This window comes from Lolium rigidum, chromosome 4 (genome assembly GCF_022539505.1).
Source record: "Lolium rigidum isolate FL_2022 chromosome 4, APGP_CSIRO_Lrig_0.1, whole genome shotgun sequence".
NCBI classification, from domain to species: Eukaryota; Viridiplantae; Streptophyta; class Magnoliopsida; order Poales; family Poaceae; genus Lolium; species Lolium rigidum.
The window spans coordinates 245,884,217-245,902,326 of NC_061511.1; the positions used below are offsets into that span (position 1 = coordinate 245,884,217).

General features: G+C 41.4%; 2 protein-coding genes and 1 pseudogene across 2 annotated transcripts; all 3 read left to right on the forward strand.

The window, feature by feature from the left end:
- The first annotated feature begins 397 nt into the window (after positions 1-397).
- Positions 398-5,107, forward strand: LOC124707437 (cytochrome P450 98A1). The gene is made up of 3 exons (XM_047239091.1): positions 398-905; positions 3,244-3,638; positions 4,226-5,107. The coding sequence occupies exons 1-3, from the start codon at positions 413-415 to the stop codon at positions 4,871-4,873; spliced, it is 1,536 nt and encodes a 511-aa protein (XP_047095047.1). The 5' UTR covers positions 398-412; the 3' UTR covers positions 4,874-5,107.
- Positions 5,108-8,584: 3,477 nt separating this feature from the next.
- On the forward strand, positions 8,585-14,862 carry LOC124707438 (dr1-associated corepressor-like). Its single transcript, XM_047239092.1, has 6 exons — positions 8,585-8,659; positions 10,922-10,994; positions 12,651-12,744; positions 13,664-13,777; positions 13,845-13,893; positions 14,114-14,862. Exons 1-6 carry the CDS (start codon positions 8,627-8,629, stop codon positions 14,594-14,596), a joined length of 846 nt encoding a protein of 281 aa, XP_047095048.1. The 5' UTR covers positions 8,585-8,626; the 3' UTR covers positions 14,597-14,862.
- A 1,226-nt stretch (positions 14,863-16,088) lies between these two features.
- The window catches only part of LOC124648533, a 5,085-nt pseudogene continuing 3,063 nt past the window's right edge, over positions 16,089-18,110 (forward strand).

Consider the following 18,110-nt stretch of genomic DNA (forward strand, 5'->3'; position numbering starts at 1 on the left):
TTTACAGCAAAAACAAAAACAAACATCACAACTCTTTGCATCAACTCCCTTCCTCGAGAAAAAAAACAATAAACCATTGTCACACACTGACATTGCCGCAAAGACTGAAATACTTCCTCTACCAGTGTGGATTTGCGCAGCAAATTGTTACAATTTGAATTACTGAAAGATTTAGTAGAAGCTAGAACAAACTGGCGGCGTCATGGATGGTACTACTGTACTACTAATCCACTACTGCAGCCCAATATAGAATCCAGAAGAAGCAAGCTCAGCTCAGTCTGCGTCTCCGACCCCACTCACCTACCACCAACCGCCCCCGGTCCGCTTCCACCGTATAAAGTCAGCCAGCGCCACCAGCACCACCACCGTCTCCACCAACTCCGACCAGAAACGCAGAGCCACAGCCACCACCATGGACGTGGCCGCGCTGCTCCCCTTCGCGCTCGCGCTGGTGGCGATCCCGATCTCGCTGGCCCTCCTCGACCGGCTCCGCCTGGGCCGGCTCCCGCCGGGCCCGCGCGCGTGGCCCGTGGTGGGCAACCTGCGGCAGATCAAGCCGGTGCGCTGCCGCTGCTTCCAGGAGTGGGCGGGCCGCTACGGGCCCATCATCTCCGTCTGGTTCGGCTCCTCGCTCACCGTCGTCGTCTCCACCTCCGACCTCGCCAAGGCCGTGCTCAAGGAGCACGACCAGCAGCTCGCCGACCGGCCCCGCAACCGCTCCACGCAGCGCTTCAGCCGCGACGGCCAGGACCTCATCTGGGCCGACTACGGCCCGCACTACATCAAGGTGCGCAAGCTCTGCAACCTCGAGCTGTTCACGCAGAAGAGGCTCGAGGCGCTGCGACCCATCCGGGAGGACGAGGTCACCGCCATGGTCGAGTCCGTCCACCGCGCCTCCACCGCCGGTAAGCAAAACCCAGATCGCGCCTTTTCCTTTTCCCTGTCCTTCACAATACATTACTATGAAATTTTGGATAAAGCGAGGGTGGTTGCTGCAATAATGTAGAGCTATCTTTGGTCCGAAGGATCGTTAGGCGAGTGGTCTCCTACTCGTGCATAGTGTGTTTGGTGACGGATTGGTCCCTCGTGTTGAAGACCGTGCCCACAAGAACTCTTAGTTGTTTCAGAATGCCCTGCAGGACCAATTGTAAACGGAGTCTATCTGTCGGAATGCCTCACACGGGGTGCATCCCTGTTGAGTGGGCACATGGCAAGCACGTTGTCAGAGTTGCAGCATAGTTAAGACGCACTTGAAAACAATAATGTAGGTGACCATGACACCAGTAAGACATCATTGGTCAACTCCAAAGCGGACGACAGGCGTTGAGTTCTTTTTATTAATCCGCAGCGCAGACTTGATCTCCCCATGCTCATGGTGGTTGCAAGTTATGCAGTAGACCTGCCATTAGGCAGTGCTCTTTAGCAATGTTTTCCCTCTTATATAATGCAAATGCAGCGCTCCTGCCATTAGCGTAAAAAAGTAATATTAAGTAGACCGTAGTTCACATGAGACTTAGTGCACACAGAGATGTGATTATACATGCCATTGAAGCTTAAAGTTAGGACAGTTTGTTGCTTTCCGTGTCACTGTTAGTTCAGGCTCTTCGACGCCACTAATGGTTCTTGGTAGAGCAGTTTATCTTATTGTGTACTAGCGTCGGGCACAGGATCTGCTACTTGATAGAGACTGCCATTTTGGAGGCATTCTCCTCATTGTAACGACCAATGGGCCATTCTGAATGACACTACCCCCTCCGGTCTCTTTAATTGACTCAGATTTAGTACAACTTTGTACTAAATTTGAGTCAATTAAAAAAGAACGGAGGGAGTACTATTTAAGGTCAAGCATTCTCTTGTGGCGTAATGCCTGTTTAGCTAAGCCGGAAATCTTGACTTGAATATCATGGCCACATATAACATATGTGGAGGGCTAATTTTATCTTCTCTTTCTGTTTCACCAATGCAAAGGATGTAGGTCCATTTTTCTACAGAATCGATGTAATTAAAGGCGTGCCATTTGGGAGAAATTTATTAGTTGTGAGTTTAGGAGTAACCTGCCTTGTTCTGTTTGGCAACAATACCATGGTTTTATATGTCCAAAAATCATATAGCTTGATTTGTCTGACAAACTGAGTTTTTAAATAGCAATGGGCCTATACTGGTACAAGTACTAAAATGGATCAGATTGATGATAGCTTCAGATGTGACTTGGACTGCAATCAGTACAGCCTTTATTCCTTAGGCAGTCTTATTACTACGGTATTTGGGCTATTGATATCTGATTAAGAGCAGTTATTCCAGAACATCATTTCATCGAGTTAATTGATATCACAAGTCCAAAAAAAATTGGAAGTCCGTATGTCAAATATTTTATCATGGTACTAGCATGTTGACATGGCAAGTAATTTTTGTTCAGTAAGTAAAGTGGGATGCTTAGTGTGCATCAGACATAAAATGTGGCAACACATCCTGCCTATTATATCTCATTGATGGTCAGTGGTCGGTGGCACGTGCACAAATTACAAGTTGTTTTAAGCTATTGTACTGCACAATATGCTCCAAATGCTCAAATGCATGTTTGTATCTCATCAGGAATATGCTAGATTAATTAATTGACATTTCATGCTTTCCTCCTTTTAGTTTTACCTCAGCCCTGTTATTTATTTTCAACTAATTATGGACCCTTTTCTTTCTTCAACATGCATCTTCAACATGCATCTGGCATTGCATTTTATTTCATATTCAATGTATGTTGCAGTATAAATGTAGCAAATCCATGTGAATGTAGTCTTCTAGCATAGACGACTCTCTGATATATGTTGATTTACTATAGGAATATAAACTAGCAGCTACCCAGAAGTTAGAAGAAATCTGCAAATTAACTTTATTCTCTAGTACGAGGGATAGTTTGTGTTAAACTGGATACTGCATGGATCCTTTGCTGCGATGTATAGGTTTTTGTTTTTGTCGTGGAAAACATGAATTGGTTATGCCCTTGCTTTTATGCTATGTTATGTTTTTGGCATAATTTAATTCATGAGCTAGACTTACATAATGGAAAGATAGCATAGCCGGCATGACATATGATAGTGGAATAGTTCATGTTTTTTTCTGGAATGCGCGTCGAACCACGTGGTGAAGCAGTTTTTATTACTTAATCGATTCAATCCGTAAATCAGCTTCCACTCTTGCCCAACTGTATTGTCTATCGAGTTCTAAATTAACTATTCATATGGTTTTCAGGTAATGAAGGAAAGCCATTGGTAGTGAGGAATTACCTTGCTATGGTTTCCTTCAACAATATAACAAGGCTAGCTTTTGGGAAGCGGTTCATGAATGCAAATGGTGATATTGACGAAGAAGGGCAGGAGTTCAAGATTATTGTCAACAACGGGATCAAAATTGGTGCATCCCTCTCAGTTGCTGAATACATTTGGTACTTGAGATGGCTCTGTCCACTTAATGAGGAGCTTTACAACACCCACAATGAGAGAAGGGATCATCTGACGAAGAAGATCATAGAAGAGCATGCAAAGGCCCTCAAGGAGAGTGGTGCCAAGCAGCACTTTGTGGATGCACTGTTCACTCTCAGAGAACAGTATGACCTTAGTGATGACACAGTTTTTGGACTTCTATGGGTATGTTGGATGTCCCTTTAAATCTTATTAATTTATCTTCCTATATTCTCTTTTCCTTTTAGTTTCAGATGAGATGCCCTGCTAATTTTGAACATGGAACTAGCATATCAGTGCTGACATAGTTCTTCCATTCTTTGCACAAATGCTATATTGATTTTATTGCATCGATTTATTTATGGATCAAGGACAACCTTATTAAGTTTAGCCAGATTTAGTAGATAAGTTTAGGTGAGATGCCACTGTCTCAAGGTTGGTGTAAGATGCTGGAATTGGAAAATGTGTGTTTACTTTCGAGTTGGAAATTAGGTAGTGCTTTATCGTTACAATAATTCAACTACTTACCAAAAATGCTTTACAAAGGTTCATAGGCTATTCACCTAACTTTTGGTCACTGTATGCCTTGTCAGTTTCCTCTCTTGCAGCTGCATATGCTAAAATTTTCATGTAAAACTTGTTCATACCGGCAAATCAATACTATGGAAGTACATGATATATGCTATTTACTGAACCTGCAACCCAGATAATCTCATTGGGCCTTATGTGAGTTCTTAGCTCTTACCGTCCCAATATCTGTTGCTTATGTTCAGGACATGATCACTGCTGGAATGGACACAACAGTCATATCAGTCGAGTGGGCCATGGCAGAGCTGGTCAGGAACCCCAGGGTGCAGAAGAAGCTGCAAGAGGAGCTGGACAGTGTCGTTGGCCGTGACCGTGTCATGTTGGAGACAGACTTCCAAAACCTGCCCTACCTGCTAGCTGTCGTCAAGGAGTCTCTCCGTCTGCACCCGCCGACGCCTCTCATGCTGCCCCACAAGGCCAGCACGAGCGTCAAGGTCGGCGGCTACAACATCCCCAAGGGCGCCAATGTCATGGTGAATGTGTGGGCGATTGCCCGCGACCCCAAGGTGTGGAACAACCCACTGGAGTTCAGGCCCGAGCGCTTCTTGGAGGAGAGCATCGACATCAAGGGCAGTGACTTCAGGGTGCTGCCCTTCGGCGCTGGGCGGAGGGTGTGTCCTGGTGCGCAGCTCGGGATCAATCTCGTCGCCTCCATGATCGGGCACCTCCTGCACCATTTTGAATGGTCTCTGCCGGAGGGCACCAGGCCAGAGGATGTTAATATGATGGAGTCCCCTGGGCTTGTCACGTTCATGGGCACGCCGCTGCAGACTGTCGCCAAGCCGCGCCTGGAGAAGGAGGAGCTGTACAAGAGGGTCCCGGTTGAGATGTGAGCAGCCTGCGCTGCTTGGCATGTTACGATTTGCTGCTTTCAGCTAGGTGCTGGATAGAGCTCATGTTGTTGTAATTGTGAGGTGTTAATTGCCATTTGAATCTCAAAGTTACGGGGGCGGATTGATTCTAGCTTGATTATTTACTTGTTCTTTTTCTCATACAGTTTTGTTTTTTAACAATATAACAACTCATGTTAGACAATGTATTTCCCCACCTGATACAATCCACGTAAATAATGTCTGAACATCTGATTCTGAACTGAAATTTGGAAACCTATGCAGATTTTAGACATTGGGAGCTTTGGAAACAGTAGGTTTGCCCTGTTTTTCGTGGAAATATTTTCCCTTTTAATTGAGTGCGCCGATTTAGAGCTTAGGAGCCTGGTGTTTTGAAAGAAAATGAAAATTGTATTTAAAAGTTTTGAATAAACTGATTTTTTCACAGCTAACGTATAGATATTTTCTACAAACATGAATATATCTGCTTTGTATATTGGGGTACATAAAAATAAGAAAAATGTGGCTCAATATAGGTAACAGAACTCAATTTTGTTCTTCACATTTTTTTATAGACAACATTTAATAGATAATTTGATGGAAATTTAAACACAAATACTAGGTATTAATATATTTGTACTTGTATTTCTTCAGAATTTTATGAAGTGGAAAAGTAAAGTTCTATTTTTTCCTGAAAAACAAGATCACTGTAGCTCGATCATCATTTGGAGTTTGCGCTTTTAATTTCATTATCTTCTTAAGGACTCTCATTGTTAACGTGACCATAGCCATAGGGGCATAGAAGATTTCACGTGCAGGTTCTTCAGCAAAGCGCCAAAGAAAAGCAAGAAAATATATGAAAAGTTTAAACTGCATCTCGCAAAACCGTGTCCATTGTCCAACACACCACACGCGGGCCAGGACCTATCTTTCCAACACACCCCAACTCCACACGCTATGACCAAACTTTGCCAAATCATGAGCAACACCATTACCTGATATATTAATCTTGCAAACCAACAAACCATGGATTATAATATTTATCTAATGCACAATCCCGCTATTTTCATATTTGCTTCAATCCAGTGGTGGACCTAGGATTTTGCTAATGGTTATGCCGCTCCAAAAATTTATGGCATTTTTGAGAAAACGAATTCTCAAATCAATAATTAATTATACAATTTTCATTGTAAAATGGTATAGAAGCAATAAATAATATCTAATGGAAAGCATTATAGAGCCTCCCTTTCGAGTTTCCGTACTTTTGAGTACTTCTAGGAAACAACAACTTCAACAGATTTAACATTAGTGTGACGAGGGATAATCTGGCAAGTGGACACAGTTATTCAGCTAATATTATCATTGATTATCACACTTATAATCTGAAATATGCAGAAAAGAAACTTACATTACTACTTATCTGGCCTACGCTTCCTTAAGGACATGAAAGTCTCGATTATATTATCTTCATCCACTTCGAAGAAAATATCCCGCTCAATGTATGTAACTAGACAATCATCCAAAAGACTATCACTCATCTTATTTCTTAACTTTGTTTTCACTAAAGTCATTGCAGAAAACACTCTTTCAACACTTGCGGTCGCCACCGGGAGAATCAATACCAATTTGAGAAGCAAGTAAACCATATCATACACTCTATGCAGGTAGTGTATGGTGTCAATGCTTGTTTGTCAACAATGGGCTCTTGGACAGCAAGTTTTCAACCGAGCACTTCTACTTTTGTTTTCCAAAGTATCATTTTCCCTTCCATGATTGTTGCTTGCTGCCTCTTGATTTGAGTTTTATTTGTAATTCTATGGTTATTTTTCATACTCATTTTTATAGAAACCATATTATCTTTTCTCACAGTGACATGCTAGGAAATCCTCTCCAATTAAAAATGAAGTTCTAATGTGTAAAACCTATTCAACATCCGACACTAGGTAGACCGATCTTGTTGTTGATTCCTTTCATTCTTTTGTCGCTGACTATATAAGATCTGAATTCCAACATAGTCTTGAACGGTTTGCTTTACCAACATCTTCGGATTTACTCGTCATAGTATGTTGTCTCTCTTAATTTTTTTAATTTTTAAACCAATATCTATTCATCATGTCTATTTTTGGATTTCGAGATCACGATTTAAGGCATTATATCAAAACAATTAATGTGTCCTTACAATGAAATATTTAGCTTTTGGAATACTAGCACACAAAGGCTTTTATGATACTCAATTAATCACCAAGCATGTGGTGGTTAAAGAGCTTGGTCGAACACCCTTATATCCCAAAAACCGCCTTTTCCGTAGATATTTGGTTTAATCATCTTATCCAAAGTCATTCAATGAGCTTTCCGCCAATGGCCTGCCTCATCACCCACCAATATCTCGTTATAAGTTGCCCCAGGTCATCACACAAACCGACAAACTGATCAAAAATTATTGCACATCCAACCACAAAGCGCCAAGTTATCCACTTCAACATATATACTCCGACCAAAATTGCATGTAGTCCTTATGCAAACCTAAGGTAATAACTTCTTTCTTCAAAGTAGTTGTCAAAAAATGGAAGTCAACACATTCGCTTGCTTCTCTCCCGCTCAACTCATACCGTTTCCTCTCTCATCGGATGTTTGTCGAACAAAAATCAAAATATTAACTTATGCATTATAAAGCATCGTTTCGAGGTTTTATAGATTGTACCCCTCTCTCGTAACAGGTGTATGTACCGCACACATCATTTACTCTTACAAAAAGTATTACCAAAATGGCACACGACTACACAAGTGCCATAGGTGGCCCAAATTAAAGACAAAGACGGAAACACTTAAAGAGGAAGCACGCAACGACAAGGCATCGACGCTCATTGAGCCATCTATGCCTTCTTTACTCGTGCCTTTTTTCCGACTTAGCATAATAATTTGGCGCCACCTTTTGACGTCATCTGAAATTGGTAATGGTTGACTGAACATGGCTAGCGAGGCGTAAATGTCTGTAATATTTTCATCTATATTAACTAAAGATCACCCATTGACATATGAGGGAGTTTGGAGAGGGAACGGAAGTAGCAAAATTTGAACTATTTTCCCTATGCTAACATAAAGAAAGGAGACGATCAACTCCAAAACAGAGCTAAAATTTCACGGTTGTTCCACCTAAGGCCAAAAAAATGGATGGTTCGCAAATCGCAATCGCAGGGAAGGCCAGGAAGGAAACCGCCGGATCCCGCCGTTGGTTTGGGATCGGACGGTGGAAAGAGGGAGCGCCAGGAACCAGCCAGAACGTGGGGTCCACCTCACCCGGGATAGAGACGGACGGGACGGTCGTCAAACCACGTGGGCCCCCACATCGCGCGGAGCCTACCAACCGCAGAACCACCTCCGCGGACCAGGTCCATCCCCGCCCCGTAGACCCTCCACATCACCCCACCGTTCGAGCGGCGCACGCGTGGCCAGGCCCATACACCGGGTCCACGCCGCGGGCCCCAGAGCTCGCTTCCTGCGGGCGCTGTTTGTGGGAATTTTGTTTAGTTTTTTTTAATTATTTTTGTTCCGAAAAGTAAAAGGGTCAGACGGATAACGGAAACCCTAAATCCCCCAAATCGCAGAGGATCTATCCCGACTCGCTCGCTATTTAATGTATCGCGCTTCCCTCCTCCGCCGATCCGATGCTCCCCCCGACGCCGATCCCACCGCCACCCGCCGCGCTCTCTCCGACTCCGACGCCGCCGGCGCCGCCGCCGCCCGCTCGACGCCGCCATGAGGAAGAAGCTCGACACCCGCTTCCCCGCGGTACGTACGGCGATGGTTTCCCCGCTATGTTCCCGCGAGTTTATTTATTGTTGTTTCCGTAAAATTTCTCGCGTAGGCTCGGATTGATGCCCGCTATACGCGCCGCCGATTGAGGTTTCGCGAGTATATGGCTAGATGATACGCGATTTTTTTGTGTGCGTGCTCATCCTGTATTTGCGTCACTTGCGGTTTTGTTAATTAATATGGTGGGTAATGGACTTCTCGTATGTCTCTCCTTTGTTGGGTTTGGTAGATGCGCCTGCCCCTCGAGGAATTTTTTGGTGCAATCGCTAAATATTATATCTGGATTGTGCCGCACGATTAGAATTTTTAGCCTGTTCATGTGCGTGCTCTCCTTTGTTAGGCTTGGTAGATGCACCCTCTAGATGAATATTTGGGAGCAGTTGCTAAATATTATTATATGTGGTTTGTGCAGCACGATTAGAATTTATAGCGGTTCGCTTGTGCTTGCCCTTTGTTTGCTTCGTCCTTATAGATGGGCGTGATTTTGTGGGCGGCTTCTTCCATGGCCATATCACAAATCTTTAGCCATTCGATCTAATTGGTAAACATGCTGTAGAGGTAGACAGTGGATGCACTCTCCTTTGTTGTCCTTGGTAGATGCACCCTCTCGATGAATATTTGGGCGCCAATTGCTAAATATTATTTATATGTGGGTTGTGTAGCACGATTAGAATTTTTAGCCCTTCGCTTGGTCCTTATAGATGGGTGTGATTTTGTGGGCGGCTTCTTCCATGGCCGTATTGCAAATATTTAGCCATTCCATCTAATTGGTAAATGTGATGTAGAGGTAGCCAGTGGATGCATGCAAATCCTTGATTGTTGAGATTACGCCTTGTTAATGTTTTGATAGTATGGTTTTAGCGTGGACAAGAGTGCCTTCGTGTGACCTATTTATTTTAATTGAAAATCAGGATCAGTTTGTTGTATGCTTGCATAATTAGTTATGTTTAAATTCCTTGGGTTAAGCTCTTTTTGTTCAACGACAGGTAGGTTCCTTCTGTAAGGTACGAAGGAAACCTAGAGTAGTTGCACTCACTATTTACTGAAAAAAGATGAACATGATTTATTGAATAGCACTGTTATACCAATATGAGTATTTTCAGGAATGATAGGTTAACTGCGGCGGATGTGGCTTACTTGTCTCCAGAGGAGATCAACTCGAGATCTTCTGCAGTGTTTCCTATTTTGCTCTGTAGCTCGGGTAGTGGGGGTGTAGTAGCTTTAGCATTTGTAGGTTATGGTTCAATTCCTTTCAAATTGGGCTGCTGTGCATGAGCTGTTATTCCTGCTTACCGGGCTATGCTTCTACCTTCTTCCTATATAAAATGAGGAGAGGAATTGTTAGTGCAAAGTGCCCAAAACGACCTAACATTATGGAATCAATCGTGCAATTTCTTTTGTAGCTATCAATCTGTTTCATTGTTGTTTAGACCAATACACATTTCTCTATATAGTGGCAGGAAAGCTTCTGAATCGACAAGTTAGTGCTGTTTATCATTTTGTAGTATATATCCAAATGGTAAATAGGCCGAATAGGATTCTACTGCTTAACCATCTGATCTACACCAGTAGGTTAAAGCTGTGTACAGTTGATAAAAGTAATAAGTAGTATAAATTCCAGAATTAATATCTAATTCAAAGCAAGGAAAATTCCCAAAGCTGTTGTTTAGTCCATCTTTGGGAGGAGATGCCAGCATTCTGATTGCATATGTTTGCTGTACAATTGAATCCCCGTGATACTGAAGTTCTTGTACAAGATATGGAGATACACTCTTTGTTAACCTTTTCTTTCACAATGGACTAGGAGAATCTCCTTCCTTCATATGCTTGGACCAATGCTTATAATCACATGTGAATACTACAGCTGTCACATCCTTTTCCGTTAAAATAATATTGCTGGCCATTTGCATTGTAGTATACCGCAATCATAACTACTCCCTCCATGCAGTATTGTATGACATTGTAGCGATTTGATTGATTCATCAACTTTAGGTTGTATCTAGTCTACTTTTAGTATATTGGTTCACTCCTTTCAGTTTGTATCTAGTCTAGCTAAGTATCTAAAACATCTTATATTAGTGCACGGAGGGAGTATGATCTATGTGAGCCTTTTATTGATGTTAGGTTGTCATTTTTTTAGTAGAAAGGCAGGTTATAAATTTTACTAGTCTTTCAGATGGTATCATGTCATTCTTCTGTCAATCTAATGTTAAATTACTTTTGTAATTTGTTATACAGCCTCGGATTAAGAAGATCATGCAAGCAGATGAAGAGGTTGGCAAGATTGCTTTACCTGTACCTGTTCTAGTGTGTAAGTTCTCTATAGCCACTTCTTAGAGAACTTTCTTTTTTTAACTCTATTTATTATTAGTTGCAGACTTCCTTTTCACCATTTGTTAGTAGCTTATATTGACAAAAATACGCTACATATGTTGTTCCATCTAGGATGTACCTCTTTAGAAAAATAAAGTTTTAATTACTATTCGTATTTCAATGTTGGTAACATATTCCATCGATATGAATTCCTTTTATTTCGCTAGACCAAATTATTCGCATATTCAAACCAAACCAAAACATAACTGCTGACATTACTACCTATTGTACTTTCTCGTTGTGAAATAAACATATGCAAAATTGAAGAAATATTTGGTCCTTTGGGGAGGTTGACAGGGGTAAATCATGAATTTATCTTTAGAGTCGTCTTGGTGCTATATGGAGCATGAAACATTTGTAGCAGTCACTTGAAGATCCAACCTCTGAACTGCAGTTTTATTAAGATGATATGATTTTATATATGGTCACTCTAGATCTCGATTTTGAACATGAGAATAGTACTTACCATAAAACATGTATGGAAGATGTAGAACAATGTTAGTCATCTTTCTCTTGATAAAAGGAGGAACTTACTACTAGGGTCATCATAGCTGAGGTGCAAATATGAATCCTGTGACCATGGGAGCTTGAGCAGAGGCTCAATGTCAAACCCCCTCATAGCATTCACAAACATCCAAGCAGCAATGTAAGCCTTCTTTCGTATATTTTTGCACACATGCACAGTTGTTCTCCACATCATCATGCACAGGAGCATCACCCTTACATTTTCATGTCAGAGCTGACTGGCTCCTCCACAAGGCACCTCATCTCTCCCCTGTTAGCTTGGTGATATGCTATCCCTGGCTATCGCCATGTCTTCATGATTTAGCTTTCTCTGTTCTCCTGATTTGGAACATCTCATTATATGTTATACTTCCTGGAGGGTCAAACTTGGTAGAGGAGAAGATATGGCACTAAGTTAAGCGGAGGGATTTGTGGTGATGGCCAAAGGAATCTGAGAAAAGGCTAGACGCGGGAAGAACGGGTGTTTAGCTGGTGCAGCTTTAGGGCCACTAATTGAGTGGAGTAATTAAGTGCGCTCGACACTGGCGGGACATATACATTAAATGAGAACCATTGAGGATTGTGGTGGGGGTTCTGAGTACACGCCAGTTGCGGGAAGAGCCGACTTAGCAGTGTACCATTAAATGACGGGGTAATCAATGATACTTGACTGTTGACACTGGTGGGTCATAGTTTTAATTGTAGCCATTCCATTTAGTTGCATAATGCACAAATGCGGGTGCATGTAAAAATCGATGAGACTCGTACTCGTACAAGCAGTATAGAACTATAGATTTCATTAATTGCAAGGTATAGCTTAATTGCATCCTCTTATTTGAACTAACTGATTCATTAGTATTGGCACGTGCATGTTGATGTAAGATTGACATCAGCTATTGGTTCCTCGAAAAAAAGGAAGACATCAGCTATATAGGCAATAGCAAAGTAACTTGATGTCTAAATACTTGTTGCTACACCTACATGCTTCTATTCTCTAGTTTGTTTTTGTAAGAACTCTTTTTGTAACTCACACCATGCATGTGCTTTCAACTTTCAACTAACATATTTCTTTGATGTCCATGATTTGCAGCCAAAGCACTGGAGCTGTTTTTGCAAGACTTGTGTGATAGGACATATAATATTACAATTAAAAAAACGGTCAAGACAGTGAGTTCATCGCATTTGTAAGTTTGCTTGACCTTATTTGACGCTTAGTCAATAGGATATGGATAATTTATATTATGATATAAAACTTGAACTTTAGTTTGGCAGAATCTTACGATATAAAACTTGAACTTCAGTATGGCAGAATCTTAGTAGCATTATCCATTTTGCTATTCGAGTTTTCTTAACAATGCATTGTTCTTGCTTTTTGTTGTTGTCAAGGTTCATTCTACAGCAGTAGTCTATAAGTCATGTAGTGTACATAGTCGAGAACATACCAATGGGCAAGTTGCTCAATAACACCACAAAGATCACATGGTTAATAACATAACACTTTCACTGAAACATGGCACTGGCCCCGTCTACGTTGTTGTATTGGCTGTTATTTTTCAATTTGTGGCTTCACTAAACAAATTTCCTTGTATAACATACTGATATTGCTCTACCTTTCACATTAACATTGCCAGGAACGAGTATGGCCTTGTTCCTTTTTTCTAGTGCTGAACTGAATTTTGTGGCTTCACTAAACAAATTTCCTTGTATAACAAATGTCAAATATGAAGGAAGCTTTGACATACTGATATTGCTCTACCTTTCACATTAACATTGCGAGGAATGAGTATGGCCTAGTTCCTTTTTTCTAGTGCTGAACTGAATTTTGTGGCATAGTTGGTATCTTATTATATGTTGTTCCAATTTACTCCAAAGTTAGCAGCATCTTATAATGATGATGTAAAAGTATCTTCATACATGTTCTTGAACTAAAAGATGAAGGTAGGTAAGCATGTGTCCCGTGGTTGTCAATTTTGGTTTTGGGTATGACTGTTCTGGTGGTAGAAATGAGCTCTTGATCATGATATGTATTATGTATATTTCTTGAGGAATACATTTGTTTTGTTGGATGGTCCCATTATCTCATTCAGTATTATGATTTTACAGGAAAGAGTGCGTCCATACTTATGAGGTGTATGATTTCTTGAAGAATGTAGTCGACAAAGTTCCAGATTTAGGTGCACCTGATGCAAGTCCAGAAGATAAGCTTGGCAAAAGAAGGTAAGGTATCAAATTGTGGTTAATTGAACTCTGATATGAACTTCAGTAACCCCTGAAATGTCATCAGGAAACATGCTGAAGATGAAAGTGAGGAGGAATCGAAGCGGACAAGAAATGTAAGTCTTTGTTATCCATACCTTTCTGTATGGTGTATATTTACACAGCTTACATGCACTTTTTGTGAGCATTTTTTAGTTTGACCATCATGACTTCCATTTTCTCTGATACTCTCCCTGCTGTTCAGTTCATATGTTATTAAATACATGAACATCTTAGTTCTTGTCAGGGTTTTAACTTCGGCCTGCTTTTGCTGACAAAAGTTTTGTAACCATGCAGGAAGCAGCAATCCAAACAAGCAATGGCAGAGGGCGTGGGAGGGGACGAGGGAGAGGCCGCCGTGGTGGGCGTGTAGCAGAGAGGGGGACCGAAAACCATGATTTAGCTCAGGGCCAGTTTAGCAAGCCAGGAGGCCTAAAGGTAGAGATTGGAGATGGTTTGTCTGACACAACTGAAGCCAGGGAGCCAACCCCTTTGAGCAATGCCAGGGTCTCCTTAAGGAACATTGACTTGAACATAGATCTTACTGAGTATGAGGAGGATACAGTAGCGGTGCAGTTCCAGCCGTCGGCTCCTGTGACAGTCGCGGCTGCAGCTCCTGCAGGACCCTCAGTTTCCCCGGCTAAAGAAGAAGTGAAGACCAAGGATTTCCTCGACTGGCAACTGCCTGAGATGAGCAAGATGACCATGGACCCAATCCAGTTTGCACTGTCATCGAACCCTAGGTTAGAAGAGGATGAGGACTATGACAATGAAGAATGATGACCTAGAAGCTAGCTCTGGAACTAGTTTGAGACGCTGATAGGTAGACTTGACTATTGTACATCCTGGTAGTACCAGCTCATCTCTGTAGCAACTCAACTGTATCATATGTGTGCCAGCGGAGGCTGCAGAAGTAGTTTAGGATGTAATGATCGCTCAATAGCCAGTAGCTAGTGCTTTTGTATCAACTGTCTGGACAAGGTTAAAGTTGTAAATCCTGGTCGATCTCCAGCTTAATGCTATAAGTTTCAGACTATTGGTGCTTATGCTTTTTTGTTGGTTATAGATAGAATCGGTCAAAATATGTTCCAACTCGATGAGATGTTTCGTTTCTGGAGTCACATCCAGACTTAATTGCAATATAGAAGTAATTTTTTTTTCTAATGAGTTTCACCCTAAAATTACATTTTTTCAATCAAAATACAACAACAATAACAACAATCAAGCCTTTCAATTCCAAACAAGTTGGGATAGACTAGAGTTAAAACCTATAAGATCTCGAAGCCAAGTCATGGTTCCGGAACGTGGATAGCTAACTACCACGCATCCCTGTCCATGGCTAAATCTTTGTCGATATTCCAAACCTTCAGGTCTCTCTTAACGGTCTCATGTTTAGTTTGGTCATCCGCTATGCACTGGCGCTTCCGGAGGACTCCGTTGGATATGTCCAAACCATCTGAGACGATGGACCAGCTTCTCTTCAATCGGTGCTACCCCAACTCTCTCCCGTATATCGTCATTCCGTACCCGATCCTTTCTTGTGTGGCCACATATCCATCTCAACATGCGCATCGCTGCTATACTTAACTGTTGGATATGTCGTCTCTTCATTGGCCAACACTCCGCGCCATACAACATCGCAGGTCGGATAGCTGTCCTATAAAACGCTTTTGTGGCACTCTCTTGTCACAGAGTACGCCAGAAGGTTGGCGCCAGTTCATCCAACCAACCTTGATTCGGTGGCCCACATCTTCATCGATATCGCCATCCTTCTGCAACATGGACCCCAAATATCGAAAAGTGTCTCTCTCCGGTACCACCTGCCCATCAAGGCTAACCTCTCCCTCCTCGGGCCTAGTAGAACTGAAATTGCACCTCATGTATTCAGTTTTAGTTCTACTAAGCCTAAAACCTTTCGATTCTAGAGTTCGCCTCCACAACTCTAACTTTCTATTAAGCCCCGTTCAGCTATCATCGACTAGCATCACATCATCCGTATACACCATGGGATATCTCCTTGTATATCCCTTGTGACCTCATCCATCACCAAATCAAAAAGATAAGGGCTCAAAGCTGACCCTTGGTGTAGCCCTATTCTAATTGGAAAGTCATCAGTGTCACCATCACTTGTTCGAACACTTGTCACAACATTATCATACATATCCTTGATGAGGGTAATGTACTTTATTGGGATTTTGTGTTTCTCCAAGGCCCACCACATGACATTCCGAGGTATCTTATCATAGGCCTTCTCCAAATCAATGAACGCCATATGAAGGTCCTTCTTTTGCTCTCTGTATCTCTCCATCAGCTGCCGTACCAAGAAGATGACTTCCATGGTAGACCTCCCAGGCATGAAACCAAATTGGTTTTTGGTCACGTTTGTCAACCTTCTTAAGCGGTGCTCAATGACTCTCTCCCATAGCTTCATAGTATGGCTCATCAGCTTGATTTTTCAATCAAAATAAAATGGAATTTTTTTATAGAATGAAAGTATTTATGCTCTTATTAATAGGATTTAAGCTTTAAATTGCCCCACCACCATAGCTGTCCAGAGTTTGGACATCAGCTATTCCCTTCTTCTTCCGGTCCTTTTTAATTGACTCAAACTTAGTACAAAGTTATACTAAATCTGGGTCAATTAAAAGAGATTGGAGAGAGTATTTCTTACGATTAATTGCTCCCTTTATATGTGAACGTCAGCTATTGTTTGTTTTCCAGATGTGACAAGTGAGCTGAAATGGGAAGTTGAACAATTAGGAGCATCTTGCTTTTCTTGGTAGGAATTTTCTACAATGGTTAGTGTGAGTTCTTATTAAACTACTCCATTGCAAGATCATACATGGTCTGATGCATACAATGCTATTTCTATAGGGAGAAGAAATCCACGAAATTCCTAAGAAACAAAAGTACGACATTTGTACAATCATGTATACCAGTTTACTATGGACGACATTTGTACAATCATTTACAACCACAGAACACCTCCTCGAGTTAACATATAAAGTGGTAAATCTCTTAATTAGATCCATTTTTGTACGATTAGGTATCTGATGTTACTTGTATAGTAATATTACTATGTGTTGGTCATAAATATTCATTATAGTTTACAAGTTACTATTTCATAAAAAAATGCAATAATCAACAACTAATAAAAAACCTGACAAATACCAGTGTTTAATGATATCCCAAAATCCAAATACATATGCAGGCGGATGAGTATGATTCATGCTTTTCTTATCTTCCTTTAGCTCACATATTGAGAATTACTGCATCTCCAAAGGTGCCTCCATTGGATTCTGGCAAGAGGTATGGAGCTATATATTGCAAGAGGAATACTTCTGTCTTGTTTGTGCCTTAATCATCATTTAAGAGGTAAAACCTTCTCAACAGGACATTAAGTATCTGATCGAGGATGTGCAAGTGATGAAACCAACAATATTCTGTGGTGTACCTCGCATTTATGATCGTATGTACAAAGGTGTGGTGCAAATCAAGTTCGAATCACATTTTGTGCTTTGCCATGATTTTTGGATCTCATGAACTGAAGGTGTATGAACCAGAAAATTCAGTCTGGAGGGCTGATAGCCAAACAACTTTTTCAGTATGCCTACAAGGCTACAGCTAGTAAGTATTAGTACAAGATTAAATAAACCTGTATTATTTAATAACTTTCATGTTTCTACTACATGCATACTTAACCGATAAATTGTCATCAGCAAACTTGGCAATTTATGAAAGGGTTCAAACAGAATGAAGCGTCGCCATTTTTCGAGAAAATAGTCTTCAGCAAAGTATGTAAAGTCTTTTATATCATCTTTTTTTACCTTTCTTAGCACATATGTGAGATAATTTTATCATTGATGTTAAAGATAAAGGAGTGGCTTGGTGGCTGCATACGCCTCATGCTACACATTGAAGAGTTCATGCGAGTCACAGGCTGCAGCGTCACACACAAGGATATGGTGAGAATGTTAGAATTGTTATGAAAACTCTACACATCATAATCACATTGGAATTTTTTTTCATCCTTGGTACTTTGGTCATGATTACAAAATTTACAATCAAGTGTCCAGATAAATCATAGTTATCTTATCTTAAATTCTTTGCATAGCTCATGCTGGGAAATGTGAAACTGTTAATAGTGTTATTGGTACGCAGGGCTCACTGAGAGTTGTGCAGTGCAGGATGCTTTACATCCGTTGCCAACGTGTTCTCGATGATTGGGACTGTTGGCCCTCCTGTGACGACAATTGAGGTGCGGTTGGAGTCTGTTCCTGAAATGGGTTATAAC

What these genes read in the sequence shown, in the direction of transcription:
- LOC124707437 (XM_047239091.1), top strand. Translation starts at nt 413, where the DNA reads ATGGACGTGGCCGCGCTGCTCCCCTTCGCGCTCGCGCTGGTGGCGATC. An exon ending in CCACCGCGCCTCCACCGCCG is followed by an intron (nt 906 to 3,243) that starts GTAAGCAAAACC and finishes TATGGTTTTCAG; the next exon opens with GTAATGAAGGAAAGCCATTG. An exon ending in CAGTTTTTGGACTTCTATGG is followed by an intron (nt 3,639 to 4,225) that starts GTATGTTGGATG and finishes GCTTATGTTCAG; the next exon opens with GACATGATCACTGCTGGAAT.
- LOC124707438 (XM_047239092.1), top strand. Translation starts at nt 8,627, where the DNA reads ATGAGGAAGAAGCTCGACACCCGCTTCCCCGCG. An exon ending in TCGACACCCGCTTCCCCGCG is followed by an intron (nt 8,660 to 10,921) that starts GTACGTACGGCG and finishes TTTGTTATACAG; the next exon opens with CCTCGGATTAAGAAGATCAT. An exon ending in GATAAGCTTGGCAAAAGAAG is followed by an intron (nt 13,778 to 13,844) that starts GTAAGGTATCAA and finishes AAATGTCATCAG; the next exon opens with GAAACATGCTGAAGATGAAA.